Here is a 20696-nt window from a genome sequence, read left to right as displayed (position 1 = left end):
CCACTACCTGGGAGGGGGGCTGTGTGGCACTACCAGGGATGTGGGCTGTGTGGCACTACCAGGAAGTTGGGCTGTGTGGCACAACCTGGGAGGTAGGGACTGTGTGGCGCTACCTGGGTGGAGGGGGCTGTGTGGCACTGCCTGGTAGGGGAGCTGTGGGGCACTATCTACAGAGGGCACTAAATTTATGGGGGTACAAACTGGGAGCCTAACTTCTATATGAGGGCACAAAGTGACATTTTATGCCATTTTACTGCTGCTGTGAGTTCCCCCGCAAAGGGGCCTACTAAGTCTGTGTCGCCCAAGGACCCACATAAACCTGGAGCCGGCCCTGGCTGCGAGTTCTTCTCAAAACGTACTATTGCAAAGAGTCGACCGCTCAAGATTGACCGACGCAACATCATCAATACCGGCTAACATCACACGCCTCGCCAAAGAAAAGCAGCTCCAGCCATAACATTAGGGGTGAGTTAATTCAATGTTTGACCAAATATAGCAGGGTAATTTTTAAGTCCATAATTTTGTATGGCCCACGAATGATGTTATAAATATACAAATGGCCCTTGGCAGAAAAACGGTTCCCCACCCTTGGCTTAAACATTGCATTGGGTTTATGGATCAATAAAGCACCACACTTTTTGCATTTTATCTATGGAGTGCTCCCTGATTTTTGTATCTATCTATCTCATATCTATCTATCTATCTATCTATCTATCTATCTATCTATCTATCTATCTATCTATCTATCTATCTATCTATCTATCTATCTATCTATCTATCTATCTATCTATCTATCTATCTCATATCTATCTATCTATCTATCTATCTATCTATCTATCTATCTATCTATCTATCTATCTATCTATCTATCTATCTATCTATCTATCTATCTATCTATCTATCTATCTCATATCTATCTATCTATCTATCTATCTATCTATCTATCTATCTATCTATCTATCTATCTATCTATCTATCTATCTATCTATCTATCTATCTATCTATCTATCTATCTATCATCTGTCTGTTCAATATTAGTATTTTGTTGAATACTTTTTCAGTGTTCAATTATTTTCCATTACAATGTTGTTACTTTTCGTAGTGGATTGTTGGTCTCCTTACCTGGTCAGGGAACTCTGGGTCCTGGGCTTGTACAGCATAGATGAGAGCAGCATCACAGTTGGGCATGTAAGTGGTACAATAGTCATAGGCGGCTCTGGGGTCTGCCACGATCAACAGTTGTTGTATGTCACCCTGAAAGGAGAAACAGATATGACATGAGGATCAATCAGAGCTGAGTTTGTCATTTAACATTACTCAATGTAATGTCCCCAACAGAAGTAAATCTGCTGCCACAGTATGTTAATACATAAGCTTATAATAATATAGAAGAACAGGGCAATACAAAATTGAACTCTGCTACATCTGGGCAGTCTAATTAGAAGCGTTTCTAGAATTACTCAGTTATCACTGTCTACACGGCACTGTACTGTTCCTTTAAGAGAGGACATATTAATCACTCCCTTGAAGAAAGGGTCAGGCTGTAGGACTAGTCATATGTTCTATCTATTACTTCCATATGTGTGAGAATATATCTCCATCATGACATTATGAAATACGTGTTCTTTATATTAACATGTTTGGAAGTAATGTGCTGCATATGGCCGCCCCAACTACGGTATCGGAAAAGCCGCAGCAACCATCTTGCCGTGATCTTAAAGTGGTATTCCTGTTTTATGTTCCCTATATAATGTAAAGTTTAGCAACTTTATTTGTGTTTTAATTTCTCGCCATTTTCAAGTTCTCTACTTGCTGTCAGTGAATGAGAGAATTCTTGTATTTATCCAGAGGCTGAAAACCCTGTGCAGACTGAATACTCCTCACAGCTGAGGGTTTGCTACAATTGTATCTAGTCTAAAAAATTATTTGTGAGCCAAATACATCAGAAGCACAAACCTAAGTTTTTGCAACAATGTATCAGTGCTGGAAAAAAAGATTGTAGTTGCTACATGAGCAACATCTTCATTTTTATTTTGCCACAGCATTTATAGGGGTAGTCTCAGGATAGACAACGGATATGTAACGAATGTGCGACCAGTGGGGGTCCGACTGCTGTGATCGCTATCTGATGGCTAGAACGAAGTAGTAGTGGCGCTGGAAAATTCACCGCCACTTCATTTCCACTTCGTTTTTTCGGCTACATGGTTAGTGCTAAAAATTGTACTTAAAGGGGTTATATGCCATACATGTCTAGTAGGTCGGGAAACTAGAGGTAGGTCCACACCCTATCGCTAGACCAGGGGACCCCGAAAACCTGAAGTCAACCAATGAAGAGACCGCATCCCTGATAAGATTTTCCTACTTTACAGTGAACTTAACCAAATTTTTGCACCAACTAATGGAGCTCAATGTAGAGAGGACGCAAACAAGTTATATAAGGAATAAAAATGGCCCACGTAACACAAAGCAACCCGGCATAGCTGACATGACAGCAACAATAGATAGCAAATATCTGACACCACCATGTTGGATGTAGGCCCAAAAGAATACACAATCATCTTTAGTTCTTCCCTCTTACCACTAGATGTCACTCTACAAGACCAGCACCCGTTTCAATGATCTGAACTGGTTTTTGCAGACAACCATGTGTATGTCAATATAAGGCCACTTTTACACTTGTGTACTTCTGTGTTTAGGACTTACTCCAGGTTTTGGCTTGCAAATACTGAGAAAATACGGACTAAAATACTGCTGTGTAAAAGTGGCCTACAGCGCAGCTGCCCTGACTCCCAAAAACAGCCCTATATACACTTTATGCAAAACATAAACTTTTCTATTAGTTTTTATAATACGTTTTTATAAAAAGTGTCCCCCCCCCCCCAGCAATGCAAGTGTGAACCTAGCCACTATTCTGTATTCTCAAAAAAGAGCAACTTTGTCCGTCACTGTAAAGGTCACGATTGCTCAAACTCTAAGATGCATTGAAACAATAAAAAAAAAAAATTGGTTTCAAAAGGGGACATACTTTTTAACTTTTAAAGGATATGTCTACTTTTGCAACCAATGTTTTATTTCCACAATGCATCTAAAATAAAAAACTGAAACAGTTTTGCAAATAGTCTTGATGAGAAATCCCCTACTGTTTTGTGTATACAGCTTCTAGGTAGATCTATGTGTCTCCATGGTTACAGACTACAAACCCTGTGTAGTCTGATCCTACAGACATATTAACTTCTATCATTCTCTTACCTCTTACTAACACTCATTTTGTAGGTTAACAAGAAGAAGGTGACAGGTGGAAGGCAATATGTCTGCAGGATCAGACTACACAGGGTTTGTTTGTAGTCTATAACCATGGAGACACATAGGTCTTCATAGGGACTGTAGACATAAAACGGTAGTAGACTAGTTGCAAAGTTGCTTTTTTTTTTTTACATTTTAGATGTATTAGAAAAATAGTTACAAATAATTGCAAAATTATACACACCCTTTGAGAAAATAATGAACACTCTGGTACCACCCGTAGCAGTGTTCTTGGGTCTATTTAGCTATGTATGGTGTCATTCAAGTCACCACATAGGTCTAATCTACTTCACACTACATCTACAAAAAGGAAACACTGATGATTTTGCAGACAGGCCCAATGTCATAACGCCCCCCCCCCCCCGCCCGAGCGTCTATTTCCTAGGCCAGGTCCTGATCTTCCTGATGTGCTGTTCCCATACAACACAGCTGCAGTTGTCAAATAGCACTGATTTGCCGTGAGCATTAAATAAAAAAAACAGGGGTCTGGAAAATCGGAAATGAATTCAGAACTGGACCTCAGCCATATGAACAACTGAGGCTTACTCATTAACCACAATCCTCACCAGAGAGGTCTGCGCGTCATAGGCCGACTTCTTTCACCAACTAAGGCTACATGCACCGTTGTTTTTGTCAGTGTGGTATCCGTTTTTTTAATGGATAGCACACTTACCCATTAATTTCTATGGCACTATGCACACTACCGCGTTTTACACAGATCCGCGTGGGGGCACTGGGATCGGGCCGCAAAACTCAGAGCAGGTCCTATTCCTGTCCATTCTTGCGGCTTTGTCGTGCCCAGTCAAGTTTTTAGAGATATGAAAACCACTCGTTGATTACGAGTCGCAAAATGCAAACGGACGTGTGCATGTAGCCTATAGGGGAGGGTCAACTGTGACTACTGTTGACTCCTAATATTCCACTCCCTCCAATGTTACCATCACAGGGGGTCCAAGAAGCTGAGATATAAGGAGTTTTTACTGAGGTCCTCACACTGTAGAGCTGGTGGTCACTGGTGATTTCCAACTTTTGTCTCATAAAGCGGTAATGGGAATTATTGGTGATAATCATTGACAATCGGTGACCCTAAATTATCATTCAAACACAGCCCGAAAGATCGATATGAAAAAAGGTTTTGTCTTCTCCAAGACTAGAAGATCATCACAATGGCTCGTTTTTCCATTATATAGAACAGGTTCATGCTTAAGGATGGCCCTGTAGGAAAGGTGGCAAGTGATTGGCTACAAAGTAATTTCTAAATGGGGTTGTCTTCAGCTGGACCTTTGGTGCCCATTATTGTATAAGAGCTCGGGTCCACCATGGGATCCTCTGAAAGTTTATTGGGACTTTTGTCCTAGGAACTTCTGAGTAATCATTGCGTCCCAATAAGAGTGCATTCACTTTTGTCACACAAAGTTGCCATTGCTTTTGTGCGTTGCAAACCTGACTGCAAAGATGACTCCATAGAAGTGAATGGAAAGTTCACAAACAGTAAGACAACTTTTTCAATGACTTCTAGAGGAACAAAGTTGGCTGTCGAATAATGCATAAATGTCATATAACGTGAATTTTTCACTCTTTAGAAGTCAATGGAAAGCTACTCTGTCACCAAATAGCACTATGACTTTTCAATAGACTTCTAAAAGGAATGTAGAAGCAAGTGTTCAATGTCCCTGCAGCAATGCCACTGGGGAAATGGAGTATTACACCGTTCCTATTGAATTCAATAGGCTGTTCGTATAATACATGGATGTGCTGGGTCCTCCAAAGCAAGAGACACTCTTTGCAGCCACTCTTCACCCTGCTAACTCAGAATTCCCTAATATTTTATTTGAAAATGTGTTTTCTAAACTGGAAAATTTCTTTGAAGCAGTTCTATAACATTGGTAGCCTATCGCAATTTTTGTGATCCCCCACCTATCAAGACAAATGCTGCAGTACCAGGCACAACCGCTTGTAGGGATGAGCCACTGTACCTGGTAAACAATGAAGGGGACTGCGACCTTGTGAATGTCCCGACCCCAGGGCCGGCCTTTGGAGTGTGCAACCTGTTCCATTGCACAGGGCGCATCACTCCAGCAGAAGGAAGTGGGCGCTGCGCTGGCTCCTTTCCCCTGCTTGTGTGTCTGAATCGCCTGGACCCAGCGACTCTGTCGCTGCCTATCCGATCGGCTCTCCTCTGCGGTGGCGTAAATACCGCTGTAGCAGCCATAGCTACGGCGCCCGTGGCATGAGGGGCCCCGTACCGCCCGCTGGGACAGGCCCCCCCCATACCCGGTGGCACCGCTAGCACCCGATATGGCTACTACAGCGGCAGTGATGCCACATTCAATAGTATCTGCATTCTTAGGATGCAGATACTATTGACCATTATGGCAGAGCAGGGAGGTAACTCCCTGCTCTGCCATTTACTAGGCTACAGGCCGTTCGGCCTGCAGCCTACCAGGTGCAGGGACAGGATCCCTGCGCAGGCCGGCGTGAGGACGTCACCTGATCAAACTCTCTTATGCAAGGATCCCGTTGTGGTGCATCTCTGTTCGTCACGGGAATGAGGACTAGGTGAGTACAATTTTTGTTTCGGGGCTGTGTGGCACTATTTACAAGGGGAGGTGGGGGCACTGTCTATAGGGGGAGGTAGGGGGCTGCATGGCACTATCTACAAGGGGGAGGTGGGGGGCTGTATGGGACTATCTACAAGGGGGAGGTGGGGCTGTATGGCACTATCTACAGGAGGAGCTGTATGGCAGAATCTACAGCTGTATGGCAGATTCTACAGGGGGCACTATCTACCTGGGGGGGGGGGGGCTGTGTGTGGCACCCAGGGGAGGGGAGAAGGAGGGACATTATACAGTGGGGGACCACTAAAGGGGCATTATACTGTGTGGGGGTCACTAAGGGGACAGTATACTGTGTAGGGGCACTACAGGGGGCAATATACTGTGTGTGGCACTTAGGGGGCATTATACTGTGTGGGCACACTTAGAGGACAAAATACTGTGTCCTCAAAGGGGTTATAATATATTATTAAATATTATTATACTGTATGGGGCAGCTATGGGGGCATTATATTGTATGGGGGCACTAAAGGGGCATTATACTGTGTGGGGGCAATATACTGTGTGGGGGCACTTAGGAGACACTATACTGTTTGTTGGGCACAAAAGGGGGAATTATACTGTGTGTGAGCACTATAAAGGGCATTATACTGTGGGGGGGCAATATATTTTTTACGGGTAATTTTTTTTTTGATGGGGGGGGCGCCGAAAGAAAAGTTCTTACGGGGCGCCATCTGTCCTAAGGCTGGCCCTGCCCGACCCCTTCATTGCGCTAATAGGTGGGATTTCAGAGGTTGGACCCTCAGCCATTAAACATTGATAGCCTATAGAAGGTCATCAATGTTTTAGTCCCTGAGCACCCCTTTAAGCTTCTGGGGCTGGGTACTACCTAAGTACTGCATAAAAGGGTCAGTATTATACAAATTGTACAATAATAAAAAGAATGCACTAATCCTTCAGCTGCATCTACCATCTGTCCTGGACAACATCTGATGGAGTATTTTTTCTGGCCTATGGAATCTATGATTTGCTGCCAGTTAGGTCTAAATGACCTATTTGGCTGCTAAAACCTTAGTATAATAATTTCTCAACAAAATAAAACATATATGTAGTCGGAAAGGGAAGCGAACTGTTAAGCCCTGTTGTGGGCCGAATGTGGTGCCAGAAGTGACATCACAATGAGACGTATCACCCAAAGAGACCCTAAAACAGGATACGGAGCAGGATTTACTAGACGACATAAACTGTAATGTATTCTAGAAGTCCACTCTTTAATGATCATTGGTATATTGTGTGCACATATTGCTACATTAGTGATATCAGCATGTATGGGAAATCCAGAGTAAGGTTTTTTAATAGGGGTGTAGCAGCCTTCGAGCCTCTCACCCCACTCTCCACCCTAAATGTTGGCTGCATTCTGACTGAGGCATGCAACGGTTTTAGTGCCAGAAAAGTAATTTAGTTTCTCCCTGGTGAACTAAAGTATTTAGGAAAAAAAGGGTCGGGGAGGAAGAGAAGAGAACAGTTTACAATAGTCAGTGACTAGTAGAAGATTTATCTTCTGCACCGAAAAGTAGATGTGCAGGCATGTGATAGCAAATTACAGGATTAGAAACACATGGCTGCTTTCTTCCAGAATCACTGTCATACTTGTCCATGGGTTTTGTCTGGTATTGCAATTCAACTCTATTGAATAGGGCTTAGCTGCAATACTGAACACAGCCTATGTACAGGTGTGGCACTGTTTTTGGAATAAAGCATCCGAGTCTTTGTAATCCTGCTCAACCCCTTTAAGGCTGGTAAAAATAAGCAAGGGTCTAATCTTCACCAATGGAAAGTGAGGCATCTGGCTGGCCTCACACCCTGCCACCAGCACTAACTCATAGTTTCCGCTAGTGACACATGAGTGGTGAACACCATCCATGTTCTGGTTGCTATAATAAACACTTTTTTGTTGCAAGGTCAATAATCTGCCCCATGCATGATCAGGACTGCCATCAGGGCAGTACAGCAGCCATCGCATTCCCTAACTGACTTCCTTGGATCTCCCCACTACCCTCACTGAGTCTTACAGTGCTCTCCACTACCCTACAAACCATTCTGCTCATCCCCCTCCCAATAAAGAAGTCCCACACTCTCCTACTCCTCATAACACTGCTGATGTCTGGCACACAACTTCTACTGTTAATTAGTCCATTCGCCAAGGCACTATTTGCTGTTTCTGACTTAGGCACCTAAACTCCTTGTCCTGCCCCCGCACATTCTCTTCCACTGGACACCATGGATTTTTAAACTGTGTGCCCCTGGACAGGAGGAGATGATGTCATATTTATTTACCCTCATTTATGTCTCCCTTCCCCCTCTTTTTGAGGCTTGTGCAGTGGCGGATCCCCATAGGTCCGTTATGGATGGCTGCCTGGAACACGAGGCTCCCGGAGGGCCCATGGCCACCCAAAGACCACATTGCAGTTTTGTCACGTTTTTGCCGCGAATTGCGGCAAAAACTCAATTGTATCTGCTTCCTTTGGACGTGGATACAATTGACATTGCTGGCAAGGCAAGGGAACCATCTGTTCCCTTCCCCGCCATTCGGCCTGTTTTTGTGATATAGGCGGCCCGATGACATCAGAAGAGACCAGGCCTGCATCGTCGGAGAAGAGGACAGTGCTGGAACAGGGACAGGTAAGTGTGGCACTAACTACAGGGTGTCGCACTTTCTACAGGGGGCTGTATGGCACTATCTACAGGGGGGGTGGCGCTATCTACAGGAGGTGTGTGGCACGATCTACAAGGGGGGGTGCTATCTACAGGGGGTGGCACTACCTACATGGGTTGTCTGTCACTATATACAGGGGGGCTGTGTGGCGCTATTTACAGGGGGGCTGTGTGGCACTATCTACATGAGGGCTGTTTGGTGCTATCTACAAGGGGGGTGGTGCTATCTCCAGGTGGGGTGGTGCTTTCTACAGGTGTCTGTGTGGTACTATGTACAGGGGTGTGTGTGACACTATTTACAGAAGGGCTGTGTGGCACTATCTACAGGGGGCCGTGTGGCGCTATCTACAGGGGAGGTGTGTGGCACTATTTAAAGGGGGGCCATGTGGCGATAACTATAGGGGGGCTGTGTGGCACTATTTACAGGGTATGGCACTATCTCCAGGGGATCTGGGTGGTGCTATCTACAGGGGGGCTGTGTGACGCTATCTATAGGGGGGCTGTGTGTGACGCTATCAACAGGGGGGGTGCTTGTGGCACTTTCTACAGGGGGCTGTGTGTGGCACTATCTACAAGGAGTGTGTGTGATGCTATCTACAGGGGCTGTGTGTGGCGCCATCTACAGGTGGCTGTGTGTAGTGTTATCTACAGGGGGCATTGTGTGGTGCTATCTATAGGGTAGGTGTGTGGCACTATTTAAAGGGTGGCTGTGTGGCACTATTTACAGGGTATGGCACTATCCCCAGGGGATCTAGGTGATCTAGGGGGGCTGTGTGTCGCTATCTATAGGGGGCTGTGTGTGACGCTATCTACAGGGGGGGTGTTTATGGCACGTTCTACAGGGGGCTGTGTGTGGCACTATCTACAAGGAGTGTGTGTGTGATGCTATCTACAGGGGCTGTGTGTGGCACCATCTACAGGGGGCTGTGTGTGGTGCTATCTACAGGGGGCACTGTGTATGTGGTGCTTTATTTTACAGTGTTTGACACAATTATATTCAGGGGCACAGTGTATGGTACTATTTTATTCAGGGGTGCAGGGTATGGTTATTATTATATATAGGGGCACAGTGTGTAGCACCATGAGAATTTTATCTTTGTTTATAGGTGTGGAAATGTTGTAAAAGTGAGGAGCCGAAGACATCTGAGCGGCAAATTCTGCAGAAATGGGTCATGGCCGGGAGAAGTCGTCATGAGGTTTGGACCAGATGGAGAAGAAAAGAGGAAATAAAACTACTAGAATCTGAGAAGACGTCCCCTGTGAGTCACTGGATTTATGGACAATCTGTCAGCTCCCCTGACATGTTTATTATAGGAAATCCTTGTATTTCACAAAAAGTCTTTGTGCAGTCCAGGACTGATAGACAAATGGGTGTTACCATTCCCCTTGTCAGGAGGATGTGTTCCTGCACAGAGTAATACTGTCAGCGATGATTGGAGACTGTCAGTGTGTAGGGACACAGCCCTTTGACAAGGGGAATCATAACATCCATTTGTTAATGCTCGCACAAAAAGGAAGTGTTAACAATAGTCACGGCACGGCAGGTTGACGGAGGAGAAGGTGGGCCCAAGTTTAGGTAACAGCCCAGGGCATGCAATCTACTTAATCCGCCACTTGGCTTGTGCGATGGAATTTTCAGCACTAAAGCTTAACATGTGTATGGAATATACACCAAAGGCTTAGTAAATATATGTAGGAATGGGTTCTGACTATAGGTGTATGAGGCCCAGAAATTTTTGATGGTTGCTTTGTACATAATTGACTGATTACCAGGTCCTTGGGCTGTTGAGTGTTTTTCATTGTAAGAGCGGCACTTATCTTCCTCAGACATGATTGTCTGATCACCAGATACTTGGATCTCTGAGGGCTTTCGGTTGTTAGAAGGGCACTAATTTGCCCCATATATGATGACTGATCACCAGATACTTGGATCTCTGAGGACTTTTGATTGTTAGAAGGGCACTTATCTGCCCCATATATGATTTACTGATCACCAGATACTTGGATCTCTGATGGCTTATCTGCCCCATAAATTATTGTCTGAGCACTAGATACTTGGATCTCTGAGGGCTTTTGGTTGGTGGAAGGGCACTTTTTTGTCTCATATATGATTGCCTGAGCACCAGATACTTGGATCTCTGAGTGCTTTTGTTGGAAGAAAATCACCTTTCTGCTCCATACACAATTTCCTGATCACTAAATACCTGGATCTCGGGGAACTTTTGGTTGGTGGAGGGGTACCTCTCTGACCCATACATGATTGCTTGAGCACCATATACTTTGTTCTCTGAGGGCACAAAGTCCTTTGATTGTTAAGTCTTGGTGTGTTGTGGGCTTGCTTACTTATAATCTTTTTCTCTAGTTTTGATATTAGACATTAATAGGAATGTTTTAGCCATTCATTGATAAATTACCTCTTCATGTTGCTCTTAGATTTCAGCACGAGTGAGAGCTCTACAAAGATATTTTTGCTTTGCACATCTGTGAAATGTTTGCTGGGCCCCACCACATCCAATGAAACGTCAGAACTAGTGGTGACATATTAGGTGACAAATTAGAAGCATTGAAGGCAAGGTTTACTTGGGCATTGTTCCCACAACATTTTTACTTTAGACGTGCCAAGTCATACAAATCCATCCTTGCAACACACAATTGTTTGTATTTTTGGAGCAATTTATAGTTTTGACAAATTAGCCAATAATGCTTATTCATGTATGCAACAATCGCAAATAAAGTGAAGGTCCAATTCAAAAATACTTAAGTTTCTTTAGCACTGCTCGATCCTATAAAAAGTCAAGCTGACCTTTGCTATGAATGTTCCTCATGTGTGGACTTCATTTCCCTACATGTTCTGTTCTGATCAGCGTATTGAGCTTGCGCCGGGCATGAAGTTAATAGTGATCTGTCTCCAACAGTTCTCTTCTTTATTCTCCCTACAGACAGCACTTCTCAGACTTTAAGGTCCATCAGAAAGAACATGAAATAACATTATAAAACGTATCCACTGTGTTATGTCTATTGAGGTAGTCTATTGAGCATTATGGGGTGGCGGAGTATTTAAACTAGGGCTGAGGAGGGAGGCCAATGTTGGAAATAAAGGGGTAGTTAGGTTAGAGAGGGGTCAGACTATATTGGTGGGGGGAAAAACAGACGGTGGGGAGAGGACTAGGCAACAAGATAAGGAGATCCTTTCGTTACAAAACAGCAGTGAAAATAAAAAGGCCCAAATGTCAAATAATCACATTTCTGATAGTGAAAGTGAAACATTTAAAGGCAAGTTAAAGTGTATGTTCACAAATGCCAGAAGTCTAGCAAGCAAAATGGGGGAGCTGGAGGCCTTAATACTGGAAGAAGATATAGATATAGTTGGTGTTGCTGAAACATGGCTGGACTCTTCACATGACTGGGCTGTAAATCTACAGGGTTTTACACTGTTTCGGAAAGACAGGGCAAATAGGAAAGGTGGTGGTGTATGTCTGTATGTGAGAAGCGATATGAAGGTGAGTGTAAATGAGACATTAGAGGGTGAAGATTGTGAGGAGGTTGAAACCTTGTGGGTGGAATTACAAAGGGAAGTAAACACTGAAAAAATTACTTTTGGTGTAATCTATAGACCCCCCAATATAACTGAGGAGATGGAAGTTCAGCTATATAAACAGATGGAGCGGGCTGCACAGGCGGGTACTGTAGTGATAATGGGAGATTTTAATTATCGGGATATTAATTGGTGTCATGGTTCGGCTTCAACTGCAAAGGGGAGACATTTCCTCAACCTGTTGCAGGAAAATTTTATGGGCCAGTTTGTGGAAGACCCGACTAGAGGTGAAGCTCTGTTGGATCTGGTCATTTCTAATAATGCAGATCTTGTTGGGAGTGTCAATGTTCGTGAAAACCTTGGTAACAGTGATCATAATATAGTTATATTTTACCTATACTGTAAAAAACAAACACAGGCTGGGAGGGCAAAAACATTTAATTTTAAGAAAGCCAATTTCCCCAGGATGAGGGTGGCAATTCAGGATATAGACTGGGAAGAACTAATGTCAAATAATGGGACAAATGATAAATGGGAGATTTTCAAATCTACTTTGGGTAATTATAGTGCAAAATGTATTCCTACAGGTAACAAGTATAAACGACTAAGATTAAACCCCACATGGCTTACACCTTCTGTGAAAGGGGCAATATATGACAAAAAAAGGGCATTCAAAAAATACAAATCTGAGGGTACAGCTGTAGCCTTTGTAAAATATAAAGAGCTTAATAAAATCTGTAAAAATGTAATAAAATCAGCAAAAATACAAAATGAAAGGCAGGTGGCCAAGGATAGTAAAACAAATCCTAAAAAATTCTTCAAGTATATAAATGCAAAAAAGCCAAGGTCTGAACATGTAGGACCCTTAGATAGTGGTAATGGGGAGTTGGTCACAGGGGATCAAGAGAAGGCAGAGTTACTAAATGGGTTCTTCCGCTCTGTATATACAACAGAAGAAGGAGCAGCTGATGTAGCCGCTGCCGGTGCTGTTAATATATCAGTTGATATACTGAATTGGATGAATGTAGATATGGTCCAAGCTAAATTAAATAAAATAAATGTACACAAGGCCCCGGGACCAGATGGGTTACACCCTAGAGTTCTTAAAGAGCTTAGTTCAGTTATTTCTGTCCCCCTCTTCATAATATTTAGAGAGTCTCTCATGAGTGGTATAGTGCCAAGGGACTGGCGCAGGGCAAATGTGGTGCCTATTTTCAAAAAGGGCTCTAGGTCTTCGCCGGGTAATTATAGACCAGTAAGCTTAACATCAATTGTGGGGAAAATGTTTGAGGGGCTATTGAGGGACTATATACAGGATTATGTGACAATAAATAGTATTATAAGTGACAGCCAGCACGGTTTTACTAAGGACAGAAGTTGTCAAACCAACCTGATTTGTTTTTATAAAGAGGTAAGCAGAAGCCTAGACAGAGGGGCCGCTGTGGATATAGTGTTTTTGGACTTTGCAAAGGCATTTGACACTGTCCCTCATAGACATCTAATGGGTAAATTACGGACTATAGGTTTAGAAAGTATAGTTTGTAATTGGATTGAGAATTGACTCAAGGACCGTATCCAGAGAGTTGTGGTCAATGATTCCTACTCTGAATGGTCCCCAGTTATAAGTGGTGTACCCCAGGGTTCAGTGCTGGGACCACTATTATTCAACTTATTTATTAATGATATAGAGGATGGGATTAATAGCACTATTTCTATTTTTGCAGATGACACCAAGCTATGCAATATAGTTCAGACTATGGAAGATGTTTGTGAATTGCAGGCAGATTTAGACAAACTAAGTGTTTGGGCGTCCACTTGGCAGATGAAGTTTAATGTAGATAAATGTAAAGTTATGCACCTGGGTACGAAAAACCTGCAAGCATCATATGTCCTAGGGGGAGCTACACTGGGGGAGTCAATTGTTGAGAAGGATCTGGGTGTACTTGTAAATCATAAACTAAATTTCAGCATGCAGTGTCAATCAGCTGCTTCAAAGGCCAGCAGGATATTGTCGTGTATTAAAAGAGGCATGGACTCACGGGACAGGGATGTAATATTGCCACTTTACAAAGCATTAGTGAGGCCTCATCTAGAATATGCAGTCCAGTTCTGGGCTCCAGTTCATAGAAAGGATGCCCTGGAGTTGGAAAAGATACAAAGAAGAGCAACGAAGCTAATAAGGGGCATGGAGAATCTAAGTTATGAGGAAAGATTAAAAGAACTAAACCTATTTAGCCTTGAGAAAAGACGACTAAGGGGGGACATGATTAACTTATATAAATATATGAATGGCGCATACAAAAAATATAGTGAAATCCTGTTCCATGTAAAACCCCCTCAAAAAACAAGGGGGCACTCCCTCCGTCTGGAGAAAAAAAGGTTCAACCTGCAGAGGCGACAAGGCTTCTTTACTGTGAGAACTGTGAATCTATGGAATAGCCTACCGCAGGAGCTGGTCGCAGCAGGGACAGTAGATGGCTTTACAAAAGGCTTAGATAATTTCCTAGAACAAAAAAATATTAACTGCTATGTGTAGAAATTTTTTACTTCCCCTTTCCCATCCCTTGGTTGAACTTGATGGACATGTGTCTTTTTTCAACCGTACAAACTATGTAACTATGTAACTATGTAACTATGTAACACAGGGATACTCTCTTTGGTGTTCTTTGAAATCCTGTGTCAAGCTCTGCCCCCCATTAGGACCATAATAAGCATAATTTTTTTAATCATTTTTGTCTGGAGTGTTCCTTTAACACTTGCTGATGGTTTCCTCCAATGCCCTGGCATTCACTATTCAATTACTTATATATTTTTTTTCTATATATAAGACTATGCTGTATCTATATATCAGAGTATGTTGGGAAATTTTTAAACAATATTAATATATTTAATTCATTACTTAAGGTAAGTAGGACAAACCCCTTTAAGTCAGTGTACCTGTACATTTCGCTAGTGGGCAAAATTGCACTTTCTAAATAGCAATCACCTAAAATTTCCATTCAGGTCTTGTAAAAAAGCCCCGGCCTATGCCAATGAGCATAGATGGTGACTTTCCCCTCTTTAGTTTTCCTTCTTGACCAGACATAAGCACAGAGAGGTATAATGTGATACTTTCATAGAACTCCTGAGCAGTGTGGACCCGTTATTAGTTCTGGAGACTGTTGGCTGCCAAATGAGAGGGGTAGGCACCAGGGCCAGCCTAAGGGGTGTGCAGCCTATGCAGTTGCACAGTTTGCATCGCCTGTCCCTGCTGAAGGCGGCACCACCAATATCCTGGCACCCAAGGCTTATGACGACCTAGCATCTTAATATTAATTGTATAGCAGTATCATTTAAAGGCGTTGTCCAGGCACGGGGCGGTTTTTCAAACTGATGACCTATCCACAGGATAGGTCTTCAGTATATGATCAGTGGGGGTCCGACACCCGGACCCTGCACCGATCAGCTGTTCCTGCTGCCTCTGGGACCGGATTTATGCAGTGGTCGGTGTCGGAAACAGAAAAATCTGTACACTGCATAGTGGCTGTACTGGGTTACTGCAACTCTGCTCCTATAATGTGACCGGAACCAACTGCTGCTGACACCGATCACTGTGTAACATCCGTAGCCCGGAGGCAGCCGGTATAGACCCCACCGATCATATACTTATGACTTATCCTGTGGATAGGTCAACAGTATGAAAAACCACCCATGCCTGACAACCCCTTTAATATTACTATAATTTTATATTATTTTTTGTTTTGATTTCTTTATGTATGTAGTTGTTATTTGGTCACTATATGTCGTTATTATTTGAGCATTGTATAGTAACGTTATTAGGATATTCTACAAATGCCTTAATTTGGTCCTTTACAGAATCCCTTTGACTTTGCAAGCTGCAGATAGATTCCTACCGAGTACTTTGTTTCATAAGTACAGCACAATAATCCGGAGACGAGTGGGAGGCACGTCCTCAGGCCTCAGGCACGGTGCGGGGAGAGGGGCAGTATGATGGTCTTGTCTACACACGTTAGAACAGGGACTCTCTTCAGGAGGGAACGTGGTACTTTAAAGCCCTCACTCTTCAACAAGGGTAATTAAATTAACAAGCAGATGTATTTCTTGGCTTTTGCTCTTGATTTTGGAATGTTTTAATACATTACTGATTTTCCTTTAAGGGAAATGTCACTAAAATTAAATGTTTAGTCTGCTGTTTGTTCCCATCTCCCACCCTAGAATATGTTAGTTTGCTGCAACTTTATACTGAAACTGGTGAGTTTTTAAGCAACAAATGTCTCTTGCAATTGTGGGTAACCAGTGTTACAACCAGTTGGTTGTGGACCCACTGAGAGTAACGTCTGGCAGCGGATAACAGGACACAAGCAGTAGCAGGTAGCTGTATAGAGGCTGGTAGCAGAGAGCTGTATACAGGCTGGTAGCGGATAGCTGGATACAGGCTGGTAGCGGATAGCTTGATACATGCTGGTAGTAAGTAGATGGATACAGGCTGGTAGCGGATAGCTTGATACAAGGTGGTAGCGGGTAGCTGTAAACAGGCTGGTAGCGGATAGCTGGATACAGGCTGGTAGCGGATAGCTGGATACAGGATGCTAGCGGATAGCTGTATACAGGCTGGTAGCGGATAGCTGTATACAGGCCGGTAGCGGATAGCTGTACACAGGCTGGTAGTGAACAGCTGGATAAAGGCTGATAGCAGATAGCTGGATACAGGCTGGTAGCAGAGAGCTGGATACAGGCTACCAGCCTGTATCCAGCTATCCACTACCACCCTGTGTCCAGCTATCCGCTATCACCCTGTAGCCGGCTATCCGCTACCACCCTGAATCCAGCTATCCGCTACCAGCCTGTATACAGCTACCCGCTACCACCCTGTATCAAGCTATCCGCTACCAGCCTGCATACAGCTACCCGCTACCACCCTGCATCAAGCTATCCGCTACCACCCTGTATCCAGCTATCCACTGCCACACTGTATCCAGCTATCCACTACCAGCCTGTATACAGCTACCCGCTACCACCTTGTATCAAGCTATCCGCTACCACCCTGTATCCAGCTCTCTGCTACCAGCCTGTATCCAGCTCTCTGCTACCAGCCTGTATCCAGCTATCCGCTATCAGCCTGTATCCAGCTATCCGCTACCACCCTGTATCCGCTGGTAGCGGATAACTGGACACAGGGTGGTAGCGGATAGCTGGATACAGGCTGGTAGCGGATAGCTGGACATAGGGCGGCAGTGGATAGCTGGATACCGTCTGGTAACAGAGAGCTGGATACAGGGTGGCAGTGGATAACTGGATACAGGGTGTGTAGCGGATAGCTTGATACCAGGTGGTAGCGGGTAGCTGTATAGAGGCTGGTAGCGGATAGTTGGATACAGGGTGGTAGCAGATAGCTGGATACAGGGTGGTAGTGGATAGCTGGATACAGGCTGATAGCGGATAGCTGGATACAGGGTGGTAGCGGATAGCTGGATACAGGGTGGTAGCGGGTAGCTTGATACAGGGTGGTAGCGGGTAGCTTTATACAGGCTGGTAGCGGATAGCTGGATACAGTGTGGCAGTGGATAGCTGGATACAGTGTGGCAGTGGATAGCTGTATACCTGTTTGGTAGCGGATAGCTGGATACAGGGTGGTAGCGGATAGCCGGATACAGGATCGTAGCGGATAGCTGGACACAGGGTGGTAGCGGATAGCTGGACACAGGGTGGTAGTGGATAGCTGGATACAGGCTGGTAGCGGATAGCCGGATACAGGGTGGTAGCGGATAGCTGGACACAGGGTGGTAGCGGATAGCTGGACACAGGGTGGTAGTGGATAGCTGGATACAGGCTGGTAGTGGATAGCTGGACACATGGGGGTAGCAAATAGCTGGATACAGGCTGTTAAAAGAGAGCTGGATACAGGGTGGCAGTGGATAGCTGGAAACAGGATGTGTAGCGGATAGCTTGATACAGGGTGGTAGCGGGTAGGTGTATACAGGGTGGAAGCGGATAGCTGGATACAGGGTGGTAGCAGATAGCTGGATACAGGCTAATAGCAGATAGCTGGATACAGGGGGTAGCTTATAGCTGGATACAGGCTGGTAGCAGAGAGCTGGATACAGGGTGGTAGCGGATAGCTTGATACAGGGTGGTAGCGGGTAGCTGTATACAGGCTGGTAGTGGATAACTGGATACAGTGTGGCAGTGGATAGCTGGATACAGGGTGGTAGTGGATAGCTTGATACAGGCTGGTAGCGGGTAGCTGTATACAGGCTTGTAGCGGATAGCTGGATACAGGGTGGTAGGGGATAGCTGGATACAGGGTGGTAGCGTATAGCTGGACACAGGGTGGTAGCGGATAGCTGGACACAGGGTGGTAGTGGATAGCTGTTTTCAGGCTGGTAGCGGATAGCTGGACACGGGGGTAGCGAATATCTGGATACAGGCTGGTAACAGAGAGCTGCATACAGGGTGGCAGTGGATAGCTGGATACAGGGTGTGTAGCAGATAGCTTGATACAGGGTGGTAGCGGGTAGCTGTATACAGGGTGGTAGCGGATAGCTGGATACAGGGTGGTAGCAGATAGCTGGATACAGGCTGGTAGAAGAGAGCTGGATACAGGGTGGTAGCGGATAGCTTGATACAGGGTGGTAGCGGATAGCTGGATACAGGCTGGCAGCGTATAGCTGGATACAGGGTTGTAGCGGATAGCTGGATACAAGGTGGTAGCGGATAGCTGGACACAGGGTGGTAGTGGATAGCTGGATACAGGCTGATAGCAGATAGTTGGATACAGGGTGGTAGCAGATAGCTGGATACAGGCTGGTAGCAGAGAGCTGGATACAGGGTGGTAGCGGATAGATTGATACAGGGTGGTAGCGGATAGCTGGATACAGGCTGGTAGCGGATAGCTGGATACAGGCTGGTAGCAGAGAGCTGGATACAGGGTGGTAGCGGATAGCTTGATACAGGGTGGTAGCGGGTAGCTGTATACAGGCTGGTAGCGGATAGCTGGATACAGTGTGGCAGTGGATAGCTAGATACAGGGTGGTAGCGGATAACTTGATACAGGCTGGTAGCGGGTAGCTGTATACAGACTGGTAGCGGATAGCTGGATACAGGGTGGTAGCGGATAGCTGGATACAAGGTGGTAGCGGATAGCTGGACACAGGGAGGTAGCGGATAGCTGGACACAGGGTGGTAGTGGATAGCTGGATACAGGCTGGTAGCGGATAGCTGGACACAGGGGGGTAGCGAATCGCTGGATACAGGCTGGTAACAGAGTGCTGGATACAGGGTGGCAGTGGATAGCTGGATACAGTGTGTGTAGCGAATAGCTTGATACAGGATGGTAGCGGGTAGTTGTGTACAGGGTGGTAGCGTATAGCTGGATACAGGGTGGTAGCGGATAGCTGGATACAGGCTGATAGCAGATAGCTGGATACAGGGGGTAGCAGATAGCTGGATACAGGGTGGTAGCGGATAGATGTATACAGGCTTGTAGCGGGTAGCTGTATACAGACTGGTAGCGTATAGCTGGATACAATGTGGTAGTGGATAGCTTGATACAGGTGGTAGTGGGTAGCTGTATACAAGCTGGTAGCGGATAGCTGGATACATGGTGGTAGCGGATAGCTGGATACAGGGTGGTAGCGGATAGCAGGATACAGGCTGATAGCAGATAGCTGGATACAGGGTGGTAGTGGATAGCTGGATACAGGCTGGTAGCAGAGAGCTGGATACAGGCTGATAGCGGATAGCTGGATACAGGGTCGTAGTGGATAGCTGGATACAGGGCGGTAGCGGATAGCTGGATACAGGGTGGTAACGGATAGCTGGATACAGGCTGGTAGAGGATATCTGGATACAATCTGGTACCGGATGGCTGGATACAGACTGATAACAGATAGCTGGATACAGGCTGATAACAGAGAGCAATAGCAGACTAGAATCAGATGCAAACAGGAACCTTAGCAGGATTCCAATTAGGTTGTTCCAATATTGCTCAGGCCGGTTGTGTCCAGTGAAGCAGACTAATATACCTGATGATTGACAGGGATAAGCTGGGGAAGGATTTAGGTGTGCGCGGTGGATATAAGATGCTGGAGTTGAGCGCTTGCCCTATGGGCAGACCCAGCAACACCAGCAGTAGAAGGAAGAGCACGTGCACGGCAGTGTGGAGATCCGGGAACCGTACAATGTGTACCAAAGGTAACCTGGCAGCTGTGCTTGCTGGGAGAGATAATACACTGATGAGTGCAGAGCGCCGGCGTTACAACCAGTATATGGAGCATGTCTTTTGTAGGAAAGAAAATCAGTCAGGTACATTTTGTAAGGGGTGTAACTTGTATTCATAGTACCTCAGAGCAATGTGAGACATGAATCCCCCACAGGCCCCATAAGGGTAAGGCCATACATTGCCGTCGCTGTGCGGTTTCTAGTTGAAGTTTCTTTAATAGAAGTGAATGGTGAAATCGAAGTGCAGTACAGACATTTTTAGGATTGTATTTTGAGTGATTAAGGTACGTGTTGTTTGTGTGGTTGGCCGCATGCAGTTTGTGCATATCAAAACCGCGGTAATGGGCGTCACATTACCAGTTCTGTAG

General features: G+C 45.0%; 1 protein-coding gene across 2 annotated transcripts in view; it reads right to left on the bottom strand.

The window, feature by feature from the left end:
* Positions 1-20696, bottom strand: part of COL5A3 (collagen type V alpha 3 chain) — a 202949-nt gene that overhangs the window by 74776 nt on the left and 107477 nt on the right. For both annotated transcript variants that reach the window (XM_075858954.1, XM_075858956.1), the window contains exon 5: positions 1123-1254. In XM_075858954.1, coding sequence (XP_075715069.1) covers positions 1123-1254 — 132 coding nt within the window. The remainder of the gene's footprint in view (positions 1-1122; positions 1255-20696) is intronic.

This window comes from Rhinoderma darwinii, chromosome 3 (genome assembly GCF_050947455.1).
Source record: "Rhinoderma darwinii isolate aRhiDar2 chromosome 3, aRhiDar2.hap1, whole genome shotgun sequence".
Taxonomy (NCBI): Eukaryota; Metazoa; Chordata; class Amphibia; order Anura; family Rhinodermatidae; genus Rhinoderma; species Rhinoderma darwinii.
The sequence above is the reverse complement of the archived record's forward strand: the minus strand, read 5'-3'. Positions and strand labels throughout refer to the sequence as shown.